Source organism: Aptenodytes patagonicus, chromosome 4, assembly GCF_965638725.1.
Source record: "Aptenodytes patagonicus chromosome 4, bAptPat1.pri.cur, whole genome shotgun sequence".
NCBI classification, from domain to species: Eukaryota; Metazoa; Chordata; class Aves; order Sphenisciformes; family Spheniscidae; genus Aptenodytes; species Aptenodytes patagonicus.
This window is the reverse complement of record NC_134952.1, coordinates 42,809,560-42,832,033: the sequence shown is the minus strand read 5'-3', so window position 1 is coordinate 42,832,033 and position 22,474 is coordinate 42,809,560. Positions and strand designations below refer to the sequence as shown.

General features: G+C 37.4%; 1 protein-coding gene across 1 annotated transcript in view; it reads left to right on the top strand.

Moving 5' to 3' along the window:
• Nucleotides 1-22,474, top strand: part of GALNTL6 (polypeptide N-acetylgalactosaminyltransferase like 6) — a 507,998-nt gene that overhangs the window by 164,407 nt on the left and 321,117 nt on the right. Inside the window, exon 2 of the mRNA XM_076336517.1 lies at nucleotides 16,855-16,963. Within this exon, the coding sequence (XP_076192632.1) occupies nucleotides 16,855-16,963 (109 nt within the window). The remainder of the gene's footprint in view (nucleotides 1-16,854; nucleotides 16,964-22,474) is intronic.

Sequence of the window (22,474 nt, the reverse complement as noted above, 5' to 3'; positions counted from 1 at the left end):
ATTTTTATCTTCAGGGGTGGAGGAAAGGAATCTCTGTTCCTATACCCATAGGGAGGGGTTGTCCATATGAATAAAATGGCAAGGAAGAAAAGTGAATTACAAATGTACGAAAAATAAGCTGTCACTTGCTTGGCCTATGATCTTTTGCTTTCCTATTCATCCTTAGATATTTCTTTCCTTACATTTTGGGTATATTGAGATGCAAACAGTGCATATTACCTTATTATCTTTTCATATAATCACTGTGTGTTTGGATTTTTTAAATTATTATGTTCATAGCTGTAGGCATTGGAGTCTCCAGAACTGGAGACATGGGAGGAACAAGAGACATCAGGATGCAGCTATTACTATGATTTTGTTTGTGCTTATGAATTCTTCATTTTAAGGTTTGTCAGCTTCCTCTACAAGCTGTTCTCAAGTCACCCAAGAGATGTCTGTGGGCTCTCAGTCTGAATGTTACTTTGTTAGGAATACATACATGAATAAGACTACATACTTAACTACTTTCCATTTCTTTGTGTTTTACATGAAATTCCTGCTTGTGGAAACGCGTATACATTTCTTAATAGCCCTTTTAAAATCAGGTTTACTTGAATCTTTCTTTTTCATCTATTGTATGTTCTGGTTTTATGGTAGTTCTGTGGTTGTGACCTTTATTAGCTTCCCTTGTGAACTTTCTTCCTCTATATATGAGCTAAGTCATAGCTCTCTGATGTTTCACTTCAATGTCTTTGTACCTGAGACCTCATTAATGTTTAATATTCATAGATGAAAAGCGAAATTTAATGTCTCCATGGATTCTAATATATATTAAACTGACAATTTAATGTGTTTCCTTTTTGACTCCTCCCCAGACCCGAGACATTTTAAAGTTCAGGTTTTTTGAGTATTGAAATACCCAGCTAAGAGAAAAAGGGAACTAATAATATTAAACCCCATAACCGTAACAGTCATCAGTAAAAAGTCAGTTTTTAAAGAACAGCTACTTCATGGTGCTACCTGAGATAATATTTTTTCTCTGTATCTACATGGTAGTAATGGTCCTGGTTGTAGAGAGAATTGGCCTTTAAGGGAGCCCTGGAGCTTGCCTTAGAGCCTCTGAAGCGTAGCTGGATATCAGATCTGTTGGGGAGCGTAAGGATACTGAGTTCAGCCAAGGTAGTGCGGTAGGAATAAGAGTTTTATGTTTATGCATAGAGACTTAGCAAAGGCAGAACGGAGACTCTCCTAAGCTCTCAGCCAGAAGGCCTGGTGAGAGCCAGCCTGCAGAAAGACGTGAGCCTGCTGGGATGAAAGCCTCCGCAACGGCCAGGGTTAACCAGCACCGCAGCTGTGACCCAGTGGGAGGCTGGCAGAAAGGTCTGTTGTCTTGAGTTTACTAGAAAACTTGCCCTCAGAGGAGGGGGTTATGGAAACGGTCTGTAAGACCGTGCTGCAGCGTCTTTTTTCAGGGGTGAGGGCTATGGAAAGTGCAGTACCATTTGTCTGTCTGCCATGGTTTTTGCAAAACTTACGTGGCTCTTGAGCACAGTCTTTTCATGAATTCCTGTCCTGGTTTCGGCAGGGATAGAGTTAATTTCCTTCCTAGTAGCTGGTACAGTGCTGTGTTTTGGATTTGGGATGAGAACAATGTTGATAACACACCCATGTTTTAGTTGTTGCTAGGTAATGCTTACGCTAGTCAAGGATTTTTCAGCTTCCCATGCTCTACCGACTGAGAAGGCTGGAGGTGCCCAAAAAGCTGGGAGGGGGCACAGCCAGGACAGCTGACCCAAACTGGCCAAAGGGACATTCCATACCATGTGACGTCATGCTCAGTACATAAACTGGGGAAAGCTGGCCGGGGGGGCCGCTGCTCGGGGACTGGCTGGGCATCAGTCGGCGGGTGGTGAGGAATTGCATTGTGCATCACTTGCTTTGTATATTACTATTATCATAGAATCATTCATAGAATCATTAAGGTTGGAAAAGACCTCTAAGATCATCGAGTCCAACCAGCAACCCAACACCACCATGCCCACTAAACCATGTCCCTAAGCGCCTCATCTACACGTCTTTTAAATACATCCAGGGATGGGGACTCAACCACTTCCCTGGGCAGCCTGTTCCAATGTTTCACCACTCTTTCAGTCAAGACATTTTTCCTCACGTCCAATCTAAACCTCCCCTGGCGCAACTTGAGGCCATTTCCTCTCGTCCTATCGCTAGTTACTTGGGAGAAGAGACTGACACCCACCTCACTACCACCTCCTTTCAGGCAGTTGTAGAGCGCGATGAGGTCTCCCCTCAGCCTCCTCTTCTCCAGGCTAAACAGTCCCAGTTCCCTCAGCCACTCCTCATAAGACTTGTTCTCCAGACCCCTCACCAGCCTCGTTGCCCTTCTCTGGACACGCTCCAGCACCTCAACGTCCTTCTTGTAGTGAGGGGCCCAAAACTGAACACAGTATTCGAGGTGCGGCCTCACCAGGGTCGAGTCCAGGGGCACGATCACTTCCCTACTCCTGCTGGCCACACTATTTCTGATACAGGCCAGGATGCCATTGGCCTTCTTGGCCGCCTGGGCACACTGCCAGCTCATGTTCAGCCGGCTGTCAACCAGCACCCTCAGGTCCTTTTCCGACAGGCAGCTTTCCAGCCACTCTTCCCCAAGCCTGTAGCGCTATATGGGGTTGTTGTGGCCGAATTTATCATTATTTATTTGTTATTTTATTTTATTTATATATTTATTTTATTATTTATTTTATTAATTTATTTATTAAAATATTTTGTTCATTATTCATTATTTATAATAATAATAATTATTATTATTTCAATTATTAAACTGTTTTTATCTCAACCCACGAGTTTTCTCACTTCTATTCTTCCAATTCTCTCCCCCATCCCACCGGGGCGGGGGCAGTGAGCAAGCAGCTGTGTGGTACTCAGTTGCCGACTGAGGTTAAACCACAACAATTCCTCAGTGCGATGCCACAGGAGGGTCTCAAGTACAAGGTACTTAGATATAGTAACTAACACTAACATTTTCAAACTGAAGTGCTCATGTCAGTAGGAGCTGTGGGTGCCTATGAAAATTAGGCTGTTTATATGAATAAGTAAACACAAATTTAAATACCTAGTTCTGGACACGGGGTGGGTTCTAGTTCTTAGAAGACAAAAGGTCTTCTTTAATTAACTCAGGTAATGAGTCCACATTGGAAAAGAATTATTATCTTGCATTTTAAAGAAGGCCTTTTAAAAATCTATAAAAGTAGTCTGTAGCAAAGGTGGATGTAGCTTCTTCTGCCAAAAGAACTATGATAATTATTTTTAATGTTAGTCTTTTTTTTTTTTTTTTTAAAATAAGGATTTTATGTTTAAAAACTTTCCACGTAGCACATAGCTCTAGACCTATCAGTTTGGTGTTTATGTACTACAGGGGAAAAAAGGTCTGAGAAAAACTGAAGGTCAAATCTTTGAAGCTACGTTTGAGTTACAGTAGCTTCCCCTGTTCAATGATGTGTAACCTTCAATTCCTACCAAAAGAGTGGGAGACAAGGAATTAGAAATTAAAACTCAGTGTATCAATCAAAGCTGTTCTTTCACCTTACTTTAATATGCTATTCACATCCTGGCTGTTGATAAAATTAGTTTTAATTAATCGCAGTACTCCATTTAGTGAAATATACTGTGATTGGTTCTGTAATTGAAAACTATTGGCATAAAATGGAAAGGTCAGCTTAAATGGCATTAGACAGAGAAGATAATCTGTTTGTCCAATTTCAAAGTTTTTGGTTCAGCGGAAAGAAATAAGGTCATTGTTGGAATTCGAAATAGTTCCTTAAAACCTCTCATAAGTCTTCCCTCCTTCCAATCCTGTTCCTATTCTCCCACCTGGGGAAGAGTTTCTGTGCATGTCTGAATTCTTTAAATATGCTCTCACTGCTAGGGGAAAAATCAGCATTCATTCAGGCACAAGCAGGAGAAGTGCGATACCTGTTAGATTATCATTGCTAGTAGTTTGGAAATTTTAAGTATATGAATCCTGTTGAACTTTAGTATCTTTTCAGGTTTGTGACATAATTCTATCTCGACTACCTTAATTATCTATAAATATTTCAGTCATTTGTCCACTTTAATTAAGAGAATTCACTGCTGCTTCATAAAATACTGTGAGGTTGGGTTGGAAGTATGAAGTATATGAATGCACAACATAGGTATGTTAGGCTATTTTATTGTCAGTCAGAGAGGGGGAAAAAACGTTACCATAAATAATGTAATCTTTCTTATTTTCAGGAAACGAAGACCTCCAGGTACTTGTCTTAGTTCTTTGTCCAGTTAGTATTAATGTTTCTTGTTGGTTTGTCTGGGGTTTTTTAATAAGCGGTTTATACTTGCTATTCTTAGTCTTATCCAATTACTAACAAAGTAATGCTGTTCTCTTCAAAGTTTCATATACTCCCAGGGTCAGCAACAAGAGCTGAGAAGAAATTGAAAAAATAAGAGCATTTAGTCTAGAGGAGAGAATAATTTTCATGTCCATGAAATGTAGCTGCTGGAAAGGAAATATATTATTCCTGTCTCTGGTGGAAAGAACAGAGAAATAAAAGGCTTAAATTATGGCAAGTAATGCAGGTTAGATGAAAGGGGAAGTTTTCTAATTGCAAGAATAATGAAGTATTGAAGTAGATTGCCTTGAGAGATTATGCAATCTCTCCTATTGGAGGTCTGCAAGGGCAGATTAGTTCGATACTTCAGGGAAGTCAGGACGGCATACCCCATCCTGATTTGAGATGGGACAAGATTATGTCTCAAAGGACCTTCCAGATATATTTTTATGATTCTCTGACTGCTTGTTGAATTTCACACAATAAAACATGACTTAAAACTTTCTGTAGTAGTGAATTTATTTTTGGTGTTTCAACAAAAATGGGCATGACAGGGCAGAAACAGGAGCTGCCATAATATCTTAGTATTAAGATTCTTCAGAACTTCTTCAGTATTAATTAACCTGTTCTCGCAATTAACTGGATTCAGTTAAAGGAGAGCAAAAATCTGTTCTGTTTTGGTATGTTAAGGTATTAATTATATTCTTGTGTTATTGTTTAGTTGGTAGAAAGTAAAAGATTGAAAAGCTTTTTCTCACATGGAAGGAGTATAGTAAACAATGTTATTTTGTCAAATCTCCCTCAATTTACTTTATTTTTAGAGTTACCTATAAAAAGGTATTTGCGTGGGAATAGCTTGACTTAAAAACACTTAGAAGAAAGGAAAAGAAATTATTGTGGGAATGAGTATGAGATTGAGAATGGAACGAGCATGGAGTTAAGTCAGATTTAGAAAGCATGATGAGGACCAAAAAAACCCAAAACCCCCCCAAAAAACCCCAAAAACCTGAAACAAATTTATTAACAGCAGGAAGAAGGGTTATAGTGCAGGCTGGAAAAAATGTAATCTAAATGTAATCTAACTTTCCAAAGGAAGTGAAACAGGGTCTGTAGCTCATAGCTTAGGAACTATTTTTTTAAAAAGTAGATGACTCTTAGACTTCTCTCATGATGATCCGTGAACATGTACGACCACTGAAAATTTTAGTTCCTTTAGTTCCAAACTTCATCACGCTGGGATCACTAGCAAGACTGCCATTGGCCTCAGTAAACCCGCACTGCGTTCACACAAAGCACAGAAATTGTCGTGCTTCCAAAGACCTTGGAAGAGGTCTCCTTATCAGCTTCGTATTGTCTCAAGAAGGCTGAACAAGAATGTAAACCTGTCAGTTATGTTTAATCGGCTTTCTTTCTGCAGCAGTCTGTGGAGTTTGTTTGAAAATCTCTTAGGCAGTGGAAATTACTATCCAATGGAAATAATTCTTCAAGAGATCGAGTAATGATATATATGCTGCAGCATCAGAAACCTGCTGATAAGAGTTGGCGCTTGCATTTGAGCAGCTTAGTTTCATTGAAGGTCTTCTTTAAAGTGCAAGACAATAATTCTTTTCCAGCATGGATTCATTACAATGTTTTGTTTTCTTTAATCTAGTGTAACCTAAACTGCAAATTCCAAAATTGGGTATTAATGATGCATTTAATTGGTACGTTTTAATACCATTTCTTGAACTGAAGGATGTTTTTGCAGGAAGAAAGAGATTCCTAATAGGAACAGCGTTACTTTCTGCAGGTTTTTTTGCATAAAAGTTTACTTTTTAATATAGATAGTCTGGAGTGTTTGTAAACAGATTAGCACTATGTGACATTCAGCAATACAATAAAGTGTTTTCCTCCTCCATATGGGCATTGCCAAAAGCTTGAATGTTCTGCAAATCAGTGCCCCTGGAACATGACTTCTGTTGTGGCATGGATCAGCAAACAACTTCAAAAATACTATTTTCCTTCTTCTGTTTATAAAAATGTTCAGACAATAGTGTAAAATAAAAAGTTACTGCATTTCACCTGTATGCAGAGGCTGTTTCATAGTATGGTAATTTATCTATAGAGATTAGAATTTCAAGCTCATGGGAACCCTCATTAAAAAGTCTACTACTCTTCTATTGTAACAATTAAAAAATGTACTCATAGACAGCTAGTAGCTTTTACAAATACTCTGAGAGGCCAAATTAAGTTTTACCTTATACTGCAGTCAATAATATGGAATATGCAATCTCATTGCTGCAGAAACTTTTTTTTTTTTTGCAAATTTTTTATTTAACACTGAAACATGCCAGGTAGCAAGTTTGGCTAAAGTACATTTCTGCATCTGACCTTTCTTTTACAATGTTTCTATTACAACAGAAAGTGCCAAAAAAAATCCATTTCTATTGAAAATATTGGTCAGCTTGGGTTATTTTAAAAAAGCAATAATAAGTGGTAGCTGTTTTTTTCTAATATTGCTAGGTCTGCTGGGTCAGTGGTATCAGATTTGCTGCAGAGCTGTTATCAGCTGTACCAGAGATTTGAAGAACGTTACAGTCATGAATAAAATGAAATTTCTGATGAGTACAAGGTACACCAAAGGAGAGAAAAAAAATTATATAATGCTTCTGAAGTTGTTGTTGTCTCATGCAACAACAAATAAGTTGAATTTTTCTCATTAGTGATTACCTAACTGTAGTGATCATTCTGTATTGTTTATAAAATGCCTTCAGTACTCTATAAATATTACCTAAGAGAGGATGTGCTTTTATTAAAAGAAGTTCAAAGGCAAGTTACTTTTGATGTAAGTTAGCATAAGAAAATATGATTGTTAATCACCATTGAACAGATATCTCAAAGTGAGAAACTATTTCCTACTTAAAACACCTGACACTTGAATCCTACAAAAGCACTTTTTGTCTTGAATTGGTGCAGTGGCCAGTACAAAACAGCATGATTCTTTCCATAGTGAAAATCTAAAGACATTATTCTAAGCGTGAGGAAAACTGTCTATATCTGAAAAGTCTGTTAACAATAAGCACTATTGTATCTTTATTATTCATCCATGCAATATTGCAAACTGCAGGTAGTAAAAAAATTAATCAGTCCCCAAACAGTAAATAGATTTATCTCTGTTTCTTTTCTTTTTTTAATTAAATTTTAAAAACTAGCAAAATTACTAACAATCTGATTCTTTGCCAGGGACATGGGGTTTTGTTTTGGTTTGGGGGTTTGGGTTTTTTTTTATTTTATGGAGAAGAGAAAGGCTGTTTATGTAAAAGAACATACTTAAAATTTCCTATGGCTGTGTGGCACATGTTTAAAAAAACCAAAAACCTGTCATATAATAAATTCTTTCAGGAGTCACTCACAATCATTGTTTACATTGTTCATCAGAAGGGTCTTACAGAGACCTTTGTTGGTTCAAAAACCAACCAGTAGCTATGCTGGCAAAAATCCTGCTGAGTCTCTTCAAACCCTTTTCATGTTTTTTGATGTAAAAAATAACTTCTGAAAGAGGCAGTCGTTAAAAATATGCAGAATTAATGCAATATCAGGTATGATTTTTAAACTTTCCCAAAATGAATAGTCAAGTATGGATGCAGGCTCTTCTGCAAGCTTACCCTGTTGTGTTGGCAAAGCAGTGTTGAGTTGAAGGAGAAGACCTGGAGAAGCAGCACACTCAGCGTGTGCTTTAGTTCATTTAGATCTGTCATAGACACTTATGTTACTTGAGTTTGGTTTCTTTTCACCAAGTTGGAATTGAGACAAGTGAAAATAAAACATTAAGAAAAGATCGGTTTAGGTGTTTTAGTTATTGAGGAAATCTGTCAGCAGCTTAGACCAGCAGGAAGAAAGAGGTGGGAGTTGCTCGCTCTGAGGAATCTTTTTTTATTATCCCTTCAGTCTAGACCCTACCTCCTGTCCTACAGTCAGTTGAAATTGTATCATTTAGGAAGCCAGTGTTCACTGCTAGACTTTGTAGGTCACCTTTGGCAATTCATGGTGTTTCAGGTTCAACAGATAGGGAGTCCAAACTCCTTCAGAATTCAGTGCATTTTATTCCCTGTCTGTGGAACAGGTAATGTCCTCGCCCCCATCTGAAGGGACTGGAGCACCTGTCGTATGGGGAGAAGCAGAGGGAGCTGGGTCTGTTTAGCCTTAACAAGATGAGGTATTTATACCCCTCTTACCAGTGGGTATAACTACCTGACTGCGGGGAGTAAAGAAGACAGAACCAGACCTTTCTCAGTGGTGCCGAGGGAAAGGGCAAAAGGCAATGGACACTAACTGAAATACAGAAAAATCTGTTTAGACATACTGTGATGTGCCCAGGGTAGCTACTTGGCGCTATTCTGTCCCACTCCACTGTGTTCTTTTGAGGATTTAGAATACTTTTGTCTGTGTTACCTGAATAATTCTTAGCAGTCAGGAAATACAAATGTCAACTTTCTGGTTGCTTCTGTTTTATAGTAATAAGAGATGCCAGCATGTAACTCATTGTTCTTATAACAAATTAACTGAAATAGCCACGGTCCTTTCACTGAGGTGATAATGGATGTTTTGGAAATGTTAGATGTTAAAAGAAATGAGAAATATTTTTTTGAGGATAGTTTCAACATACATCAGAGTTGCGAAGCTCAGAACTTTGCTTGGGGTATTACCTGATATAGTCAACATAGTAGGAGTCCATGAACCCTTTTCCTGAAAACTTGTAAAATACGTGTGTTTAAAATTCTACATCCTGAATGGCAGTGCATACTGCAAGCTCTTAGTCCATGAATGATGGATGCAAGACAGGATCTGTGCTAAAGAAGCTGTTAGTCTTCTCATACCGATGTATATTATTAAATACCTGTAATCTTCCATAATTTGACATGATAAATCACAACTTTCCAGCATGCAAATGCATCCTTACAGAGTTCTCATTCACCCAGTGCTCAAGCACTCATACATTGGGTCAACAGGAAATTTGATGTTTTTAAAACTCATGTTTTAACTTAGTTTTTTGTGCAGTTTCTTGACTTTAACAATACAATCATAGTGCAGCAATAACAGCTTTTATACCTGTCTATAAAAAAATCTCAGTAATGAAATGCCTGGGGAGCTTGGCATTTTCTAAATAACATTATTAACAGCTTTAATTTGGAATTGATGGCATGATGCTACTGGGTTGTCCATAATATTCTAGAAACTAAAAGCACAGAAAGTCTGATGTAAGTGTTTCAAAAATGAAATAACCTTGAGTCAATCAGATGTCGCAAACTAAATCAAGTGCTGCCCTTTTTTTGATGTGCTGGGCTAATTATTTCTACTAATGTAAATGTCAGTGCAATGAACACTTATTTGCTGTGGCATAACGAATAAATGGCACAGGAAAACTGAGCATATGAAGAAATTCATCATGTCCTCAACTCTATTATATTGCTTCAAGTCAAGGGTTTAGAAAACAATCCAGGTTTGTATTTTTAAAAATGTTTTAAAAGTATTTAAGGCAAAAATAAAATTAAAAGGTAGTAAGTATATCTAAATGTATTCTGATTTTTCCTTCTTTTTGAAAGATTCTGAGCTTTAGAGCCTTTACCATCTTCTCTTGATAGCAAATAGTAGTTCTCTGCATTTTACTGAACCACCTTTGCTTCATCGTCAGTGTCTTTCAGCCTAATAAGTATATCTAGATCTATGACAGTTGTTTATTTGAAGTATGTGGGAGGGTGGCACTGTAGGATGAGGTCCCCCAAATGTCCCTCTGGCTATCTTGTCTCTTCAGTTCTCCCTGAGCATCTCTTGTATGTCCCTGAAGTGCCACTCCGATGGGCAGCAGTTTTGGCAGGCAGTGGCTGGCCAGCAGCGCTGCAGGACCGACTGGAACCGTCCGTGAGTGGCATTGAGCAGTGGGTGCCCTAGTGGGCAGGGCGGCTGCTGCCCACCCCCCACAGCCTGCCACTGCACCCGCTGCAGCCACTGCTCCCCTCCCAGAGGGACAGCATCCCGGAGAAGGACCCTGAGAAGCATGAGGCCTGGAGGTTCAAAACTATCAGCTGATATTTTCAGGCTGTGCGATGCTGTGCGATGCCTGCTCTTGGTATCTTTAAAAAAGATCATGGTAGATCCAAATTACTAGGTGCGATACTTTCATTTTATGGTGATGGGAACTTCACTGGTGCTTAAGATCTGTATTGTACCTATTCACTCTGCATAATACTTATACACAGATCTCAGTTATATTTGGCAGTTCAGATGTAAGCCCTTTTTTGTTTTTTAGTCTAACACTGAAGAGATACAGGGAAGAGTCATACAGACAGTGTTCAGAGCTTAAGCGTAGAGATGAGATGTTTGGGTTTTATACCTTTTCTACAGATCAGGCTACCTTATATCAAGCACATCCTTAGGGGAAATATTATTTTGGTTTTCATCCCTAATTCCCTCAGCCAGTCACTGCACCACAATGGATGTTCTTTGTGTGTGGAAGTGGGAGAGCACTTGACTTCAAATTTTGGTGCTGTAGTGCTAATATTTCACTTTGATACTCATGCTAAAATTTAGCATCAACTGAAAAGGGGGAAAGCTTTCAAAATGAGGAGTTTTAATGACTGTTCCACCTCTTGGGGAAGAAGCTTCATGAGAATGTCTGTCGTCTTATGCTTGTAACCACACCAGAACAGAAATTTTGGAAATGGACAACTTCTGATATTGCAGTGGATTTATAATAAACATATGGTGTTATATCTAGTGATACCACCTCTTTAAAAGGTGATCCTTAACTTTATTCTGATAAAGGAATTAATTTAATTGCTCAATGGGTTCTGATTTTTTTTTTCTTATTGTCTTGTTTGGTCAGAGTAGTTGGTCAGGGCTTAGAGTCCCGAGAGTTATCTGTGTTAGGAGGATGGAAAAAAGATAGTAAATTATCTGTTCTACACAACACTGTTTACAAACACTATACAGAATCTTTTATTTCAAGAACAAAGGGAAATCAAACAGTGGTTGTTTTATGCTTCTCTTGAAACATCCCTGAAGGTGTCTTGTCTCGGTACTTCTTTACTGCTTTTCTTTCCCATGTGCATCTTTTCCTGAGCAGGAACAAGTGCCTGTATTCTAGGTAAGATTATTTCCTAAAATTCATTAAACAATTGGAAATGGTTATGCTGATCAGCATATGATGGTTTTTTAATGCAGTATTTGATTGTATATTGGTGTTTAGTAAAATAACCCTAGAGCTAGTGAGCAAATCCTCAGGCTCAAAGTGAATCGGTAATTATATCTTCTTTTTCTTAGAAAGGTGCATTTCCATTGATATATCATCTTCCTTTGCCTGAGTCCCCTCTAATTGTCTGCCTCCGCAGAGTGAAATTAAAAATAAATGAGTTATTCAATGAAGGCACTTGTTTCTGAGTTCGAGCTTTCAAATGTCACAGCAGAGAAGCTTTTTTTCCCCTCTGAGGGATCTAATAGTCTGTGAGTGAGTTTTTTGATAATTGTGCTATTTTTGGGGCTTATCATATTCTCTGTAATTGAACCAGATGTTGAGTCTTTTCTAGGGGAGAAGGATCTTCTGAGTCTGTGTAGTACTGTATCAGTCTTGCATCCCAAAAGGGTTGAGGTTAATGTGAAAATGAAATAGTAAGGCAGATGCTGTATGTAATGTTGCTGTAGGTAGGTAATCCTTTCCGGACCGAAACACAAAGAATGTGCAACTCACAGCTGCATGCTACGTGTAACAAATGGTTGGATGATAAATTCTTGTAGGATTTTTTTGACAGCCAGTCAAAATCCAGCTCTTCGTATGCAGAGTGATATCTTCTATTATAATAGCGCTGCAATGATAAAAATAGTTCTTGAGTTCAAGAGGCTAAGGGCTGTAGAGGCAGACTGCACTATTTGTCGCTGACTTACAGAAATGTTTTGGAGGGGAAAACCCTGAGTATGTTTCAGTTAATCAGCTGTGCTGGTTTCTCATTCCTGTATATTGATATATCACTAAAGAATACATCTAAGTATTGCTTCTATGTTACGGTGAGGTACTGGGCGGGGCCGGGGTGCCTGGGCCTTCTCCTTTCTCATACCTTGGTTTCATCTGGAAAGAAGCCCTACTGCGTGTGTTTGAAGGAACCATAATGCTCTCCAGTCATGCTTCCCATTTCTTAGCCCCTCATGTATACCAAAGAGTATTGTTGCCCTTGCAGTTACAGACACACGTAGAACTAAGACTTCACACCAATCTTGCAGTGTTGCTGCTATTTAAATATATGAGAACCCAGAATGTGCAAATAACAAACAAGTATTCTCCAGAATACTTTGTCTCCCATGATCTATGGCTCAGTAATTTGCTTAGCCACAGATTAATAATCCTTGATAATTTTTTCTTTTATGAGCTGGAACCCAAGTTTATTTGATTATTTGTTTAAATGTCTAAACTCAATTTTGTGCTGAAGTCATAAGGTATTTTATAGCATGAATTTAATAATTTTTAGTCTGGCTGCTCATACGTTACCCCTAAAATGAAGAATTCCTTTTGTTGCCTTCTTTAGCATTTCTACTTATGCGGTGGTGTTAATTTTATTTCAGTGTAGCCCATCAGCTTATGGTTAAATATGTGTTCAGCAAAAATTCAGAATCGGGATCTGTTAGCACATTCCATCTTGTGAAGTGACTTCATATTCACCTACTCAGAACTTGTCTTTCTGAGATTGACTGTAGAGGTTGGAATGTGGTTTCTGGGCTATCTTGTGCGTACTTACAAGTAGCAACACTATCTTGGTTATTATTATCTAGCCATTATACCAGATAGTCATAGCCTGTGTATAACAAAAACAGAGTTTGTTCTAGTTTGATGCAGAATAGTGTAAATTATCAATGTATCCAAAAAGACGGAGAACTGAGAAAGAAAAGTATAGAGTATGTAGGGAGAAGACAAGGCCAGAATAAGACTATTAAATTTCCTTTTTTGTTGTTCTTTTCCTTCCTTTGCTTACTTGCCAGCTGGAGATGATTTAGAAATGAGGGCTCTTCCAGTCGTTGTCATCTGGAAGAAGGAGGCATGTGAGCATACTTAGATGGAGTTTTACAATGGAGCCTTTTAACAGTTTTAAAACATTCCAGAAACTGTGTTTTAAGGTCTTTCAAAATGCAATTTGTTTACCCTTAGGCAGAAGTGAAATGGAGGAACCCATTTTCTCACGTTTTCTCAAGTGCTTTTGGATCTTGTTAAGCAATATAGCAACATCAAAAAAGGAAAAAAAAAAATCCCTCAGTTGCTGACAAGGGAGATACTTAGTTGAGGGACTGAAAGCAGTTCTGATTTCTTCAGAGCTATAGAATTTTCACTGCAAAACTCTTGCTCATTCCAGAGAGTTTGGCTGTGAAACTCTACATCCCTTCCTAAGCCCTATTTCATGCTCACTGCAGAAGTAAAACTCTAGTGTGTACACAGGGTGAATTTCATGAAGTCCAGTCCCTCTAAGGGCCACATTTACTCCCCATCGAGATTATGCTGTCTGAATATCAGTCTTAGGAAGCCACTTGCGAGGGCATTGTATTTAATTTCCCCCTACATCGAAAGGATGTTAGAGCTGAAAAATCACCATGGTATTGATTTCTTTTAACGATACGTATTGTGGTGAGAGAGAGTTAAGGGATTTATTTAAAAAACACCAAAGAATCCAAAGAAAACTCTCAGTCATTAAACGGGGACTTATGGCACCAACAGTATGTTTTTGGATTTCTTTGTTTCCTCTTAGGGCAATGTAACCCTTCCCAAATACAAGTCACAGCAAGACTTCAGTTAGCTTTTTGTGTATCGTGTGATATTTGGATTTATATTTATCCTTTTGCTAGATTAATTTTAGTGAATGTATTTATTTAACTATATTATGCTTGCAAGAGGGCCCCCTGGTACATTAGACTTGTAAATGTTATCAGGTAAAGTAACTATAAGTAATTAATATTTTTAAGAGTATTGGCATCAAAATGCAAAGAGGCAACAGGAAACCAGCTGTAAACTCTACTACTCAGCTTGCTTTCAGTGTGCTGCAAAATCCATTTAAACTGCCATTTAAACCACTATTTTTAGGGAAAGAAACCAGCACAGGAATAAAGGGTCACAAAAGTGAAGTTTATCCTGCTTTTGATAGTTTTTATAGTCTTTTTGGGACCAAGTGGTTCACATCAGCTGTACCCATATTGACAAGGGGTAGAAGTTTAATTGAAGCCAGTCTGTCTGGGCCTGACTTTTAAGGAGCCAGTTAGTGCTTCAGAGCGGATGATTTTAGGAATTTGGGCTCAAGAATCATGGTTTACTCTGTTGCAGCCCATGTTCTACCTCATGCTTCTGACTTTAAAAAACAAGCTATTTAATCCCTAAATTCTATAGCTCTGAAGAAATCAGAACTGCTTTCAGTCCCTCAACTAAGTATCTCCCTTGTCAGCAACTGAGGGATTTTTTAATATTAATTATTTAATATTCTAATATTACTATTAGAACATTAGCATTATTTGAACTCAAGAATTATTGAAATTAATGAGTTCATTTCAAGGACACAAAAAGTTAGATATTTTGATAACATGAAATAGTTTTATCAGGATATCTTCAGTTCTTCATTTCTTCCAGGTGTGACCCTCTGACTTGTATTATATTAAAACATGATAGCAGAGTGTTTTCTTGGAATATGTCTGCAAAAGTTGTAATAGAAGAATAAACACAGGCTGGATTGCATTTTGGTGATATGTAACGTAAGTTACCTTTAACATCAAAACTAAAAAATGCAGGTCATACTAGCAGAATGTGATGGATTTTTCTCAGTAACTCCGGGATTTATTGGAGAGTGCTGAGCTCACACCACCTTGCCCTGAATATCCAACATTCACAGAAGTATCAGCTGACCCAAAGCAGAGGTTTTCTGCGTGGATCTTTGTCAGCCAGGATTTCTAGCATCCTTTGCTCAAAGGTAACCAGCCATGCCTGGCATTCCTCACTTCTTGCTTACAACTCTGAAAGCCTTCAAACCCCAGTTTTAAGGATGGCTTAGCTACCAGGTCCACATCATGTAGCTTGGCAAACATTTGTCTGTCCTAAAAAGAGAAACCCTAACTGAAAATGCTGGGACAACTTCACTTGAAGCCACTGAGTATCATCCAGTTTTGTGCTGCCAGTAGTGTAAAATCAGTAAGAGAAGATGGGTCGGTCCAATGTTTGTTGGGTTTATGTACTTCATACATGAAGTTCAGAGCATCGCTCTTACATATGCAAAAGAATTTTGTAAAGCTTTCAATATTTCCTAGTAGAAGGCCGATCAAATGTTGCTTCCCCAGAACTGCTTTTCAAGTGTGTTTTTACATACCCTTTGATAACAACATTTGTAACATGCGTTATACGTATGCCGTTCAGTCTGGACAACTTACTGGTTCAAACCTAGAATTAATGGAACTAGAGTTTTCATGTTACTCCTAAGCAGCAATGAATCGCTTCCTCACTTTCTTCAGCACAGATACGGTAGATCATCTTCTTTACTTATCAAAATTTTCTCCACTTCTTTTACCACATTTTTTCTAAATTAAGCATTTAGAAAAAGGCTAACTTTATTTGAAACCTTCTGCAGCTTTGTACTACTTCCTACAGATCTAAATTTTGTGTACTTCTACTGTACTTCTAATGGTACTTTTCTTTTTTATTTTTTATAAAATACCAGCATTTGGTAGAAAGAATGAGGAAAAAGAAAAGCTCTAGAAAGATAAATTTGCTTAGAAGAAAAAAGTGGTTCTTAGCTTTACCCAAGAATTTGGAGTCTGGAAAGGGGAAGTCAACTTACCAGCTGCGTGTTGCCTGGGGGTTTTTTGTTGGGTATTTTTTTGGAGGGTGGGTTGGTTTGTTTTCTTCCCCTTATCTCTTACCATGAAGAAAGATCTACAGGATTTGAAAGTGCTTTGAGGGTCTCTTTGCTCTGTGCCTCTGATGCAGTGAGCCTGGCCTTATGTGAATAGCAATAATTCATCATTAGCTATTAAAAAAAACAAACAAACCCAAAATTAAAGGGGAATATTGGAAGGTGCTGAGTAACTATAACTCCAATTTTGCACAAGTGACAGTTTAAGGAAAAAATCCAGGTACTTCATGTGTTGAAGGATGAGGCATTTTTGAAACCTGTTCCGTTTAACTGGAATGTTTAAGTGGTCCATTTAACTTCCATGAGCTTCTTGCCAAGCAGTCGTAGCAGGACACTGCTGGAAAGAGAAATGTTAAGCACGAGTTGTTTGACATACTTCAATTAATTGTTTGTCAAGAACTAAATTCATGTTTTTCTCACACTATTTAGAAAAATAGCTTCATTTACCATGGTAAAGTTTCAATATTTGCATTGGATAAACTGCATGTTTTATTTGCTTGTGCCATATTGTAAGTGTTCTTCTGTAATAATGCAAACTGTATATGTATGTATGTATTTATTTGTTTGTATGTTTACTGTTTTCACAGACACTTCCATTGGGGCTGGGAGATGGACAGCTCTTTACCTGGACTGATGGCTTGAAAAGGAAGGACTGGCATGATTATGAAAGCATTCAAAAAGATGCTATGCGTTCAGGTATACATAAGTTCAGAGCAAATTTAAGTGCTTTATTCATTCCTTCTCCATATGGTTATTATTTCTTTTAAGTCAGCTAAAAATTATTCCTACCAGACTTTTTTTGATTGCAGCATGTCACAAGGACATAATGTTCTGAACTGAGGGGTCAGACCAAGCACAAATACCTTATCTCTGAAAATAGCCAAGTGAAAATAAAAATAATGTGTTTCATGCTAATAGCTATATAATGATTGTACAAAGAAATGGGCAAAAATATTATTAACAAAATATTTTTCAGGTTGAAATCGGTTGTTATACTGTGACCAAATACAAGCAAAAGTGTTGGTTTCTAAAGGGACATATGTTACTACAGAAGCTGAGTTGTCCTTAAATAGTGGGTAAAATCTGAGCTCAGTACCTCTAACTGTCAGGAACATCCAAGGTTATATTAGGAACAAACTTTGACCCTTTTATCATTGTTGAACTCGAATTCTTTAGTGTTGCTAAAGCTACTTCACTTCATTCTGGCAGTCTAAAATTATTTGAAAATGGGAGCAAATTGTATTTGCAGATACACTGAAGGACACTTTGTTACAGTGAGTAATGTAATTATAATGTACCTTCACGTGCTGTATGCCATATGCACAAAGAAAGGTTTGTGTTCCTCTTTCTGTCATCAGAGCATGTTCAGATTTGAATCTTTCTTTTATAATATAATTTACAACTATTCAACGTAAGAGGAATTAAATTAAAAGGAAGGAAGGGAAACAGCAGTTGAATTGCACCTTAATCAGTGTCTGAAAGCCATTATTTTACAAAGGCCAATCTACTATTATAGAATAAATTATGCTGTCTTGATCCCACTGTCAGAAGACAGCCAACACCTCTCCCAGAATACCTCTATAACTGAATCCAGTTGACAGATTCATGACTCAGTAAGTACTTAATTTTGCAGAGGCCTGAACCAGTAAAATATTTCAAGTGTAGGTTAATTTTATAAACCGTTTTTCCCTTTCTCTTTTGAATCTTTTTGATCACTAACTAAAAAAATTATCCTTCCCTCCCACATGTGCTTAGGAGAAAAAAAGGTGGGGAGGGGGTTGAAGTTATTCTAGGCATCTTAGGAGTTGTCAGATCAATGTTAATTGTGTTCCAAACTGCTACGTGTAAAATGACAAATATCTAAGAGAGAATGTACAACATAGAAGCAGCATTTATGTAGAAACATGCACATACGGAGGGAATATCACATGTTATCTAGTTAGAATGGACCTTTTTGAGGGATGTGCACTTGACGCTTTGGCAATGTACTTTTGATTCCTGAGTATGTAATGTGGACCCCATATGTTTTGGAAAATAAACAGTAATACTTATTATTATCTCATGGATAGCTATAGCATTACCAATGTAATGTAAGCCATTGCATGGAGTCGACTAAGAAATTAGCAAAACATGTTATGTAGCCCTGTAATTCCCAGTCCTACTCCTAACATTATAACTGTAGTAGAACGCCCTCGTATGTGAATATTTTTTCCAGTAAGCTTCTATTCTTAGTAATAATAATGATGCATTAACTTAAAATATTCTGACTTATTTATGCTTTTATTGGCTTCCTTGTGATAGCGTTTGCTGAGTTTGACCGTTTAAGAAATCTTTTTTAATGATTTCTATCTGTCATTATTATTCATTAGATTAAATTAACTTTTAATGATTCTTTTCTTTGAAAATCACAATATAGTAATACAAATGCAAAGCTAAAGTATCTCAGTGCACCCTTTTGGGACATACTATATAACTTCTGTCCCTAATAACAGAACAAAATAAAGCTGAAATCAACCTTTAGTTAAAATCAAACTGAAGGTATGAAAATAACACCAGTGAAAGGGCTTCTCAGGACATTTCAGAAAAGGCAGTCAATGCTCGTTACACAGAAAAGAAGAAATGACTGAAGTCTTTTTTGAATTCAGTTTAGCTGTTTATCTGTAAAGCTTACAATTTCGTAAGCACTGGGAATGTGAATTTCATAAATCTAACTATGGAGAGGTTCTAACCATGGCTAGTTTTCTGTTTCAAGACCAAATATTTTTTTCCCCTTTTATTCCACCAAATTAAAACCAATGTTTCTGAATTTGAGTGGTCTCTCCTCAATGGAAATCATTCAGTTATTTTAAAGCTAAAGAGAAAAGCCATTTGCAAGACATGCAGAAAAATGGTACTATTTCTATTTATTTCAAGTGTTCTAGCTCATCTTTTTTGGCTCTAAAATTACAAATGATCTTGCATATAAACGCTGAAGTGAGCTCATGTTACTTTCAGTTTTGTGGGACCACCTAAGGTTCAAATGTATGTTTATGGTGTTTCTACCATTAGTTCACATTCTGTTAGCATGATGATAGTACTTGAGAAGGACTGAAGTGAATAATGGAGTGGCAAGGCTTTACATGTATAAGCTCCTGATGTAGCCAAACCAAATTAATATTCAAAGACTCTTGCAGAGACAGAGGCTTCAATAACTGGTACTACTTTTTCAACTTCTCACTTACATGGAATTTGCTCATGGTATAGATCCTTCCAAAGTCAGTTCCCTTCAGCTGGAATTATTTGCTGAAGTCTTTTTGAGTGGAAAACAACCTTGTGGGCTTCCCACCTGGGAAAACAAAGGATGGTACAGATGCAATCACACCGTAGCTGCTGCTTACTGCCACTGTTACATCAGTGAGGGTCTGAATCTGTCTGGTGTCCACTTGTGCCACGCATAGTTTTTATTTAACATTCTTTGATAGCTTAGAGTCCCACTGTAGGATATCGGTTTTACAGCAGAAGACACATTAACTAGTAGCTACACATGTAATCTAAAGACCTGTGATATGTATTCATGGTGGGTATTTGTTGGGATAAGGTGCTTACTTTTGGAAAATACATATCTTGTGTGTTAAGAATAGGAGAAGCACATCTGAAGCTGTTTCACGTAGCCAAGTCCAGGCAAGCCACTTCAAATGTGCATAAGATTAGATAGACTTGGACATCAGATCATCTTTTTTTAGTGCCCTTGTGGATTGTTACTCTGTTCTCAACACAAAAGCAATGTACTCTTACTGGGTGGGTGTGTGCAGGGGGGTATGTGTGTATTCTACTCCACTGCTAATGATATTACAGAAAGAAATGAGCTTCTCAAGGAGGTACACCAATGTAAGGTATCACAGGTGGTATGGCCTATAGTTAAGGCAGCAGTCTGGGAGTCTATAAATTTAAGTATAGTTTCCCGTTTTCTCACAGGTATTTCATTTTCTCTGTGACTCAATTTCTTGGAAAGAGATAACACTTTCTGGCTCTGTTAAGAATGTTGTAGGATATTGTTTCTTACTGGTGAAGAAAAAGCAAAGCAGTTTTTGGAGTCGTAACTCCTTAACAGCTAATTTGTCCAGCAGCTATATTTTTTCTCTAATTTAGTAAAAATCTGTAAATTAGCATGTGATGTGGGACTGCATTGCTATCAGTTTTGCTTATCACAGCAAGGTCCAGTGGGCTATGCACAGGTTTCTCTGAGATATTGCCATGATCTTACTGATACTGTTACACAGATGCACAAAACAGCAATTGGCTCCTACACCTATGCTCAGCTGTATCTTGTGTAACAGAATACCTACTGTACAGCCACCACTGAAAGGAAATTATCATCCAGTCTGCTTGGATTTTCCTCTCTACCTTCAAAGCATGTGTCGTTTTGATTTAGGAAAGAAAAAAACCCAAACAACCCAACTCTAGAATCAACAGCTTGCATTTTCTGAAGTTAACTGGACACACAGATGGGTTTAAAAATTCCCCACTGACAGATCTTCAGGTACAGTTGCCATGTGAGTGATTCCTTCATCTCCAGAAATGCTGATGCAATACTGGCACAAGTGGTTACAATTTAATAAGTGATTTCTTAGTTGTCAAATGCAAGGTCAGTGAAACAGATAATTCAGGCCATCCCAGATAGGTCATTTTCTTGCAAAGATGAAATGATTTGGGGATCTGCAGGTTACTTGTGATGTATCTTCTGCCATGAATAAAAAGACTAAAGTGGTCCTAGATAGATATGAAAAGAAATTAATTTACATGATACTGGTAGAAGTATTATTTAGTCAGCCAATGTAGATGGAATGCCCAACCTTTCTTAAGGAAATTATGTAGGGATCTTTGCTGAAAAAGAACATTACATTGGAAGCATCATGATGTTTAGTGTTGATGTTTTCCAATTAAGACATCCCAATTTTTATTTGAAAATTATGCTTTATCTTGGCACTTGATTGTTTTAAAATCCCCCAAATGGAGTTTTTTTTTTTTAAATTAGTTATTTTTAAATCCCCCTTTTTTTTTCTTTGTCTAGAAAATAGGAAATCAGTTATTCATGTGTTCCTGTTGCTTACCTTGCCTGTACAGAATTTCGGAAACTCACAGGGCAGCCACGTGAGACACAGTGATGGTATTGGTCCAGGTGATTGAGAGATGAGTCTGTTATGCTTGAGAAGTTTCCCCATACTTATTTGTATTGCTGAAGGTTGGTCTTTAAAAAAACCAAACAAAAAACCAAAAACTTGCCAACAAAACCAACAAAAAACCCAATCACACCGAGACACAGTATTGAAGACATTTGTGCTGGATTTTATGCTTTGATTTATGTTCTTTAAAAGGCTCACCAAAGAGCACCCCTATTTTAAATGTACGTATAAACTGACTAACCAGTGCCTGTTCCCTCTGTTATTGGAAGGAACGACTGCACCTGGATACACTGTTCATTTAAGAAACGCATTTCTTGCTCTTTTCAGATACTTTGATAAATAACCTTTCATATAGCCAGGTTTGTCATCCTATACCTATTGTCATTGTAGGTATTCCATATTTAAAGTTTCTAATTCTGTCTGGAATCTTCATAGTTCTCTGACCACTATGGTAGAATGATTTTGACAGGTTAATTGTATATTTTTTGTATGCTATGATGTTTAGTCTTGCTTTTTTATTATGAGTTAGGAAAAGCACCAGAACTGCTTCTCTAATACCAGTTAATTTGCTGTTCTATTTGCAGCTTATTTCTCTTTCACAAGTTTTTAATGCAGTTTCAATATTTTCAATCTCTCTGGAAATAAAACTTGGAAAACATTTCTAAGAATTTTAGTTGGTTAATTTTGATACATGAATGCAAGAAGCTAATAGAGGGAATGTGCTGTTGGGTTGCAGAAGTGCTAATTGCTGTACTGTTGGTACAACAGGGAAGATAGCCAATTAGTTGACAGTTAACCAAGCCCTGATTTACGCAACAGCAGAAAGGAGCATTTAATGACTTATATTAAATATACTGCTCATCAGTACAGAATAGACATAGTGAAATGAAAATTATTTCATTCAGTCATCCCAATCACTTCTGTTTTTCTCTGAATATTATTCTGCCATTACCTCAAAACCAGTGACTGAAATACAGAAAAAGAAATGCAGAAGTTTACCTTAAAAAAACAAACGAATGAACGAAAAAACCAAAAAACCCTTCTT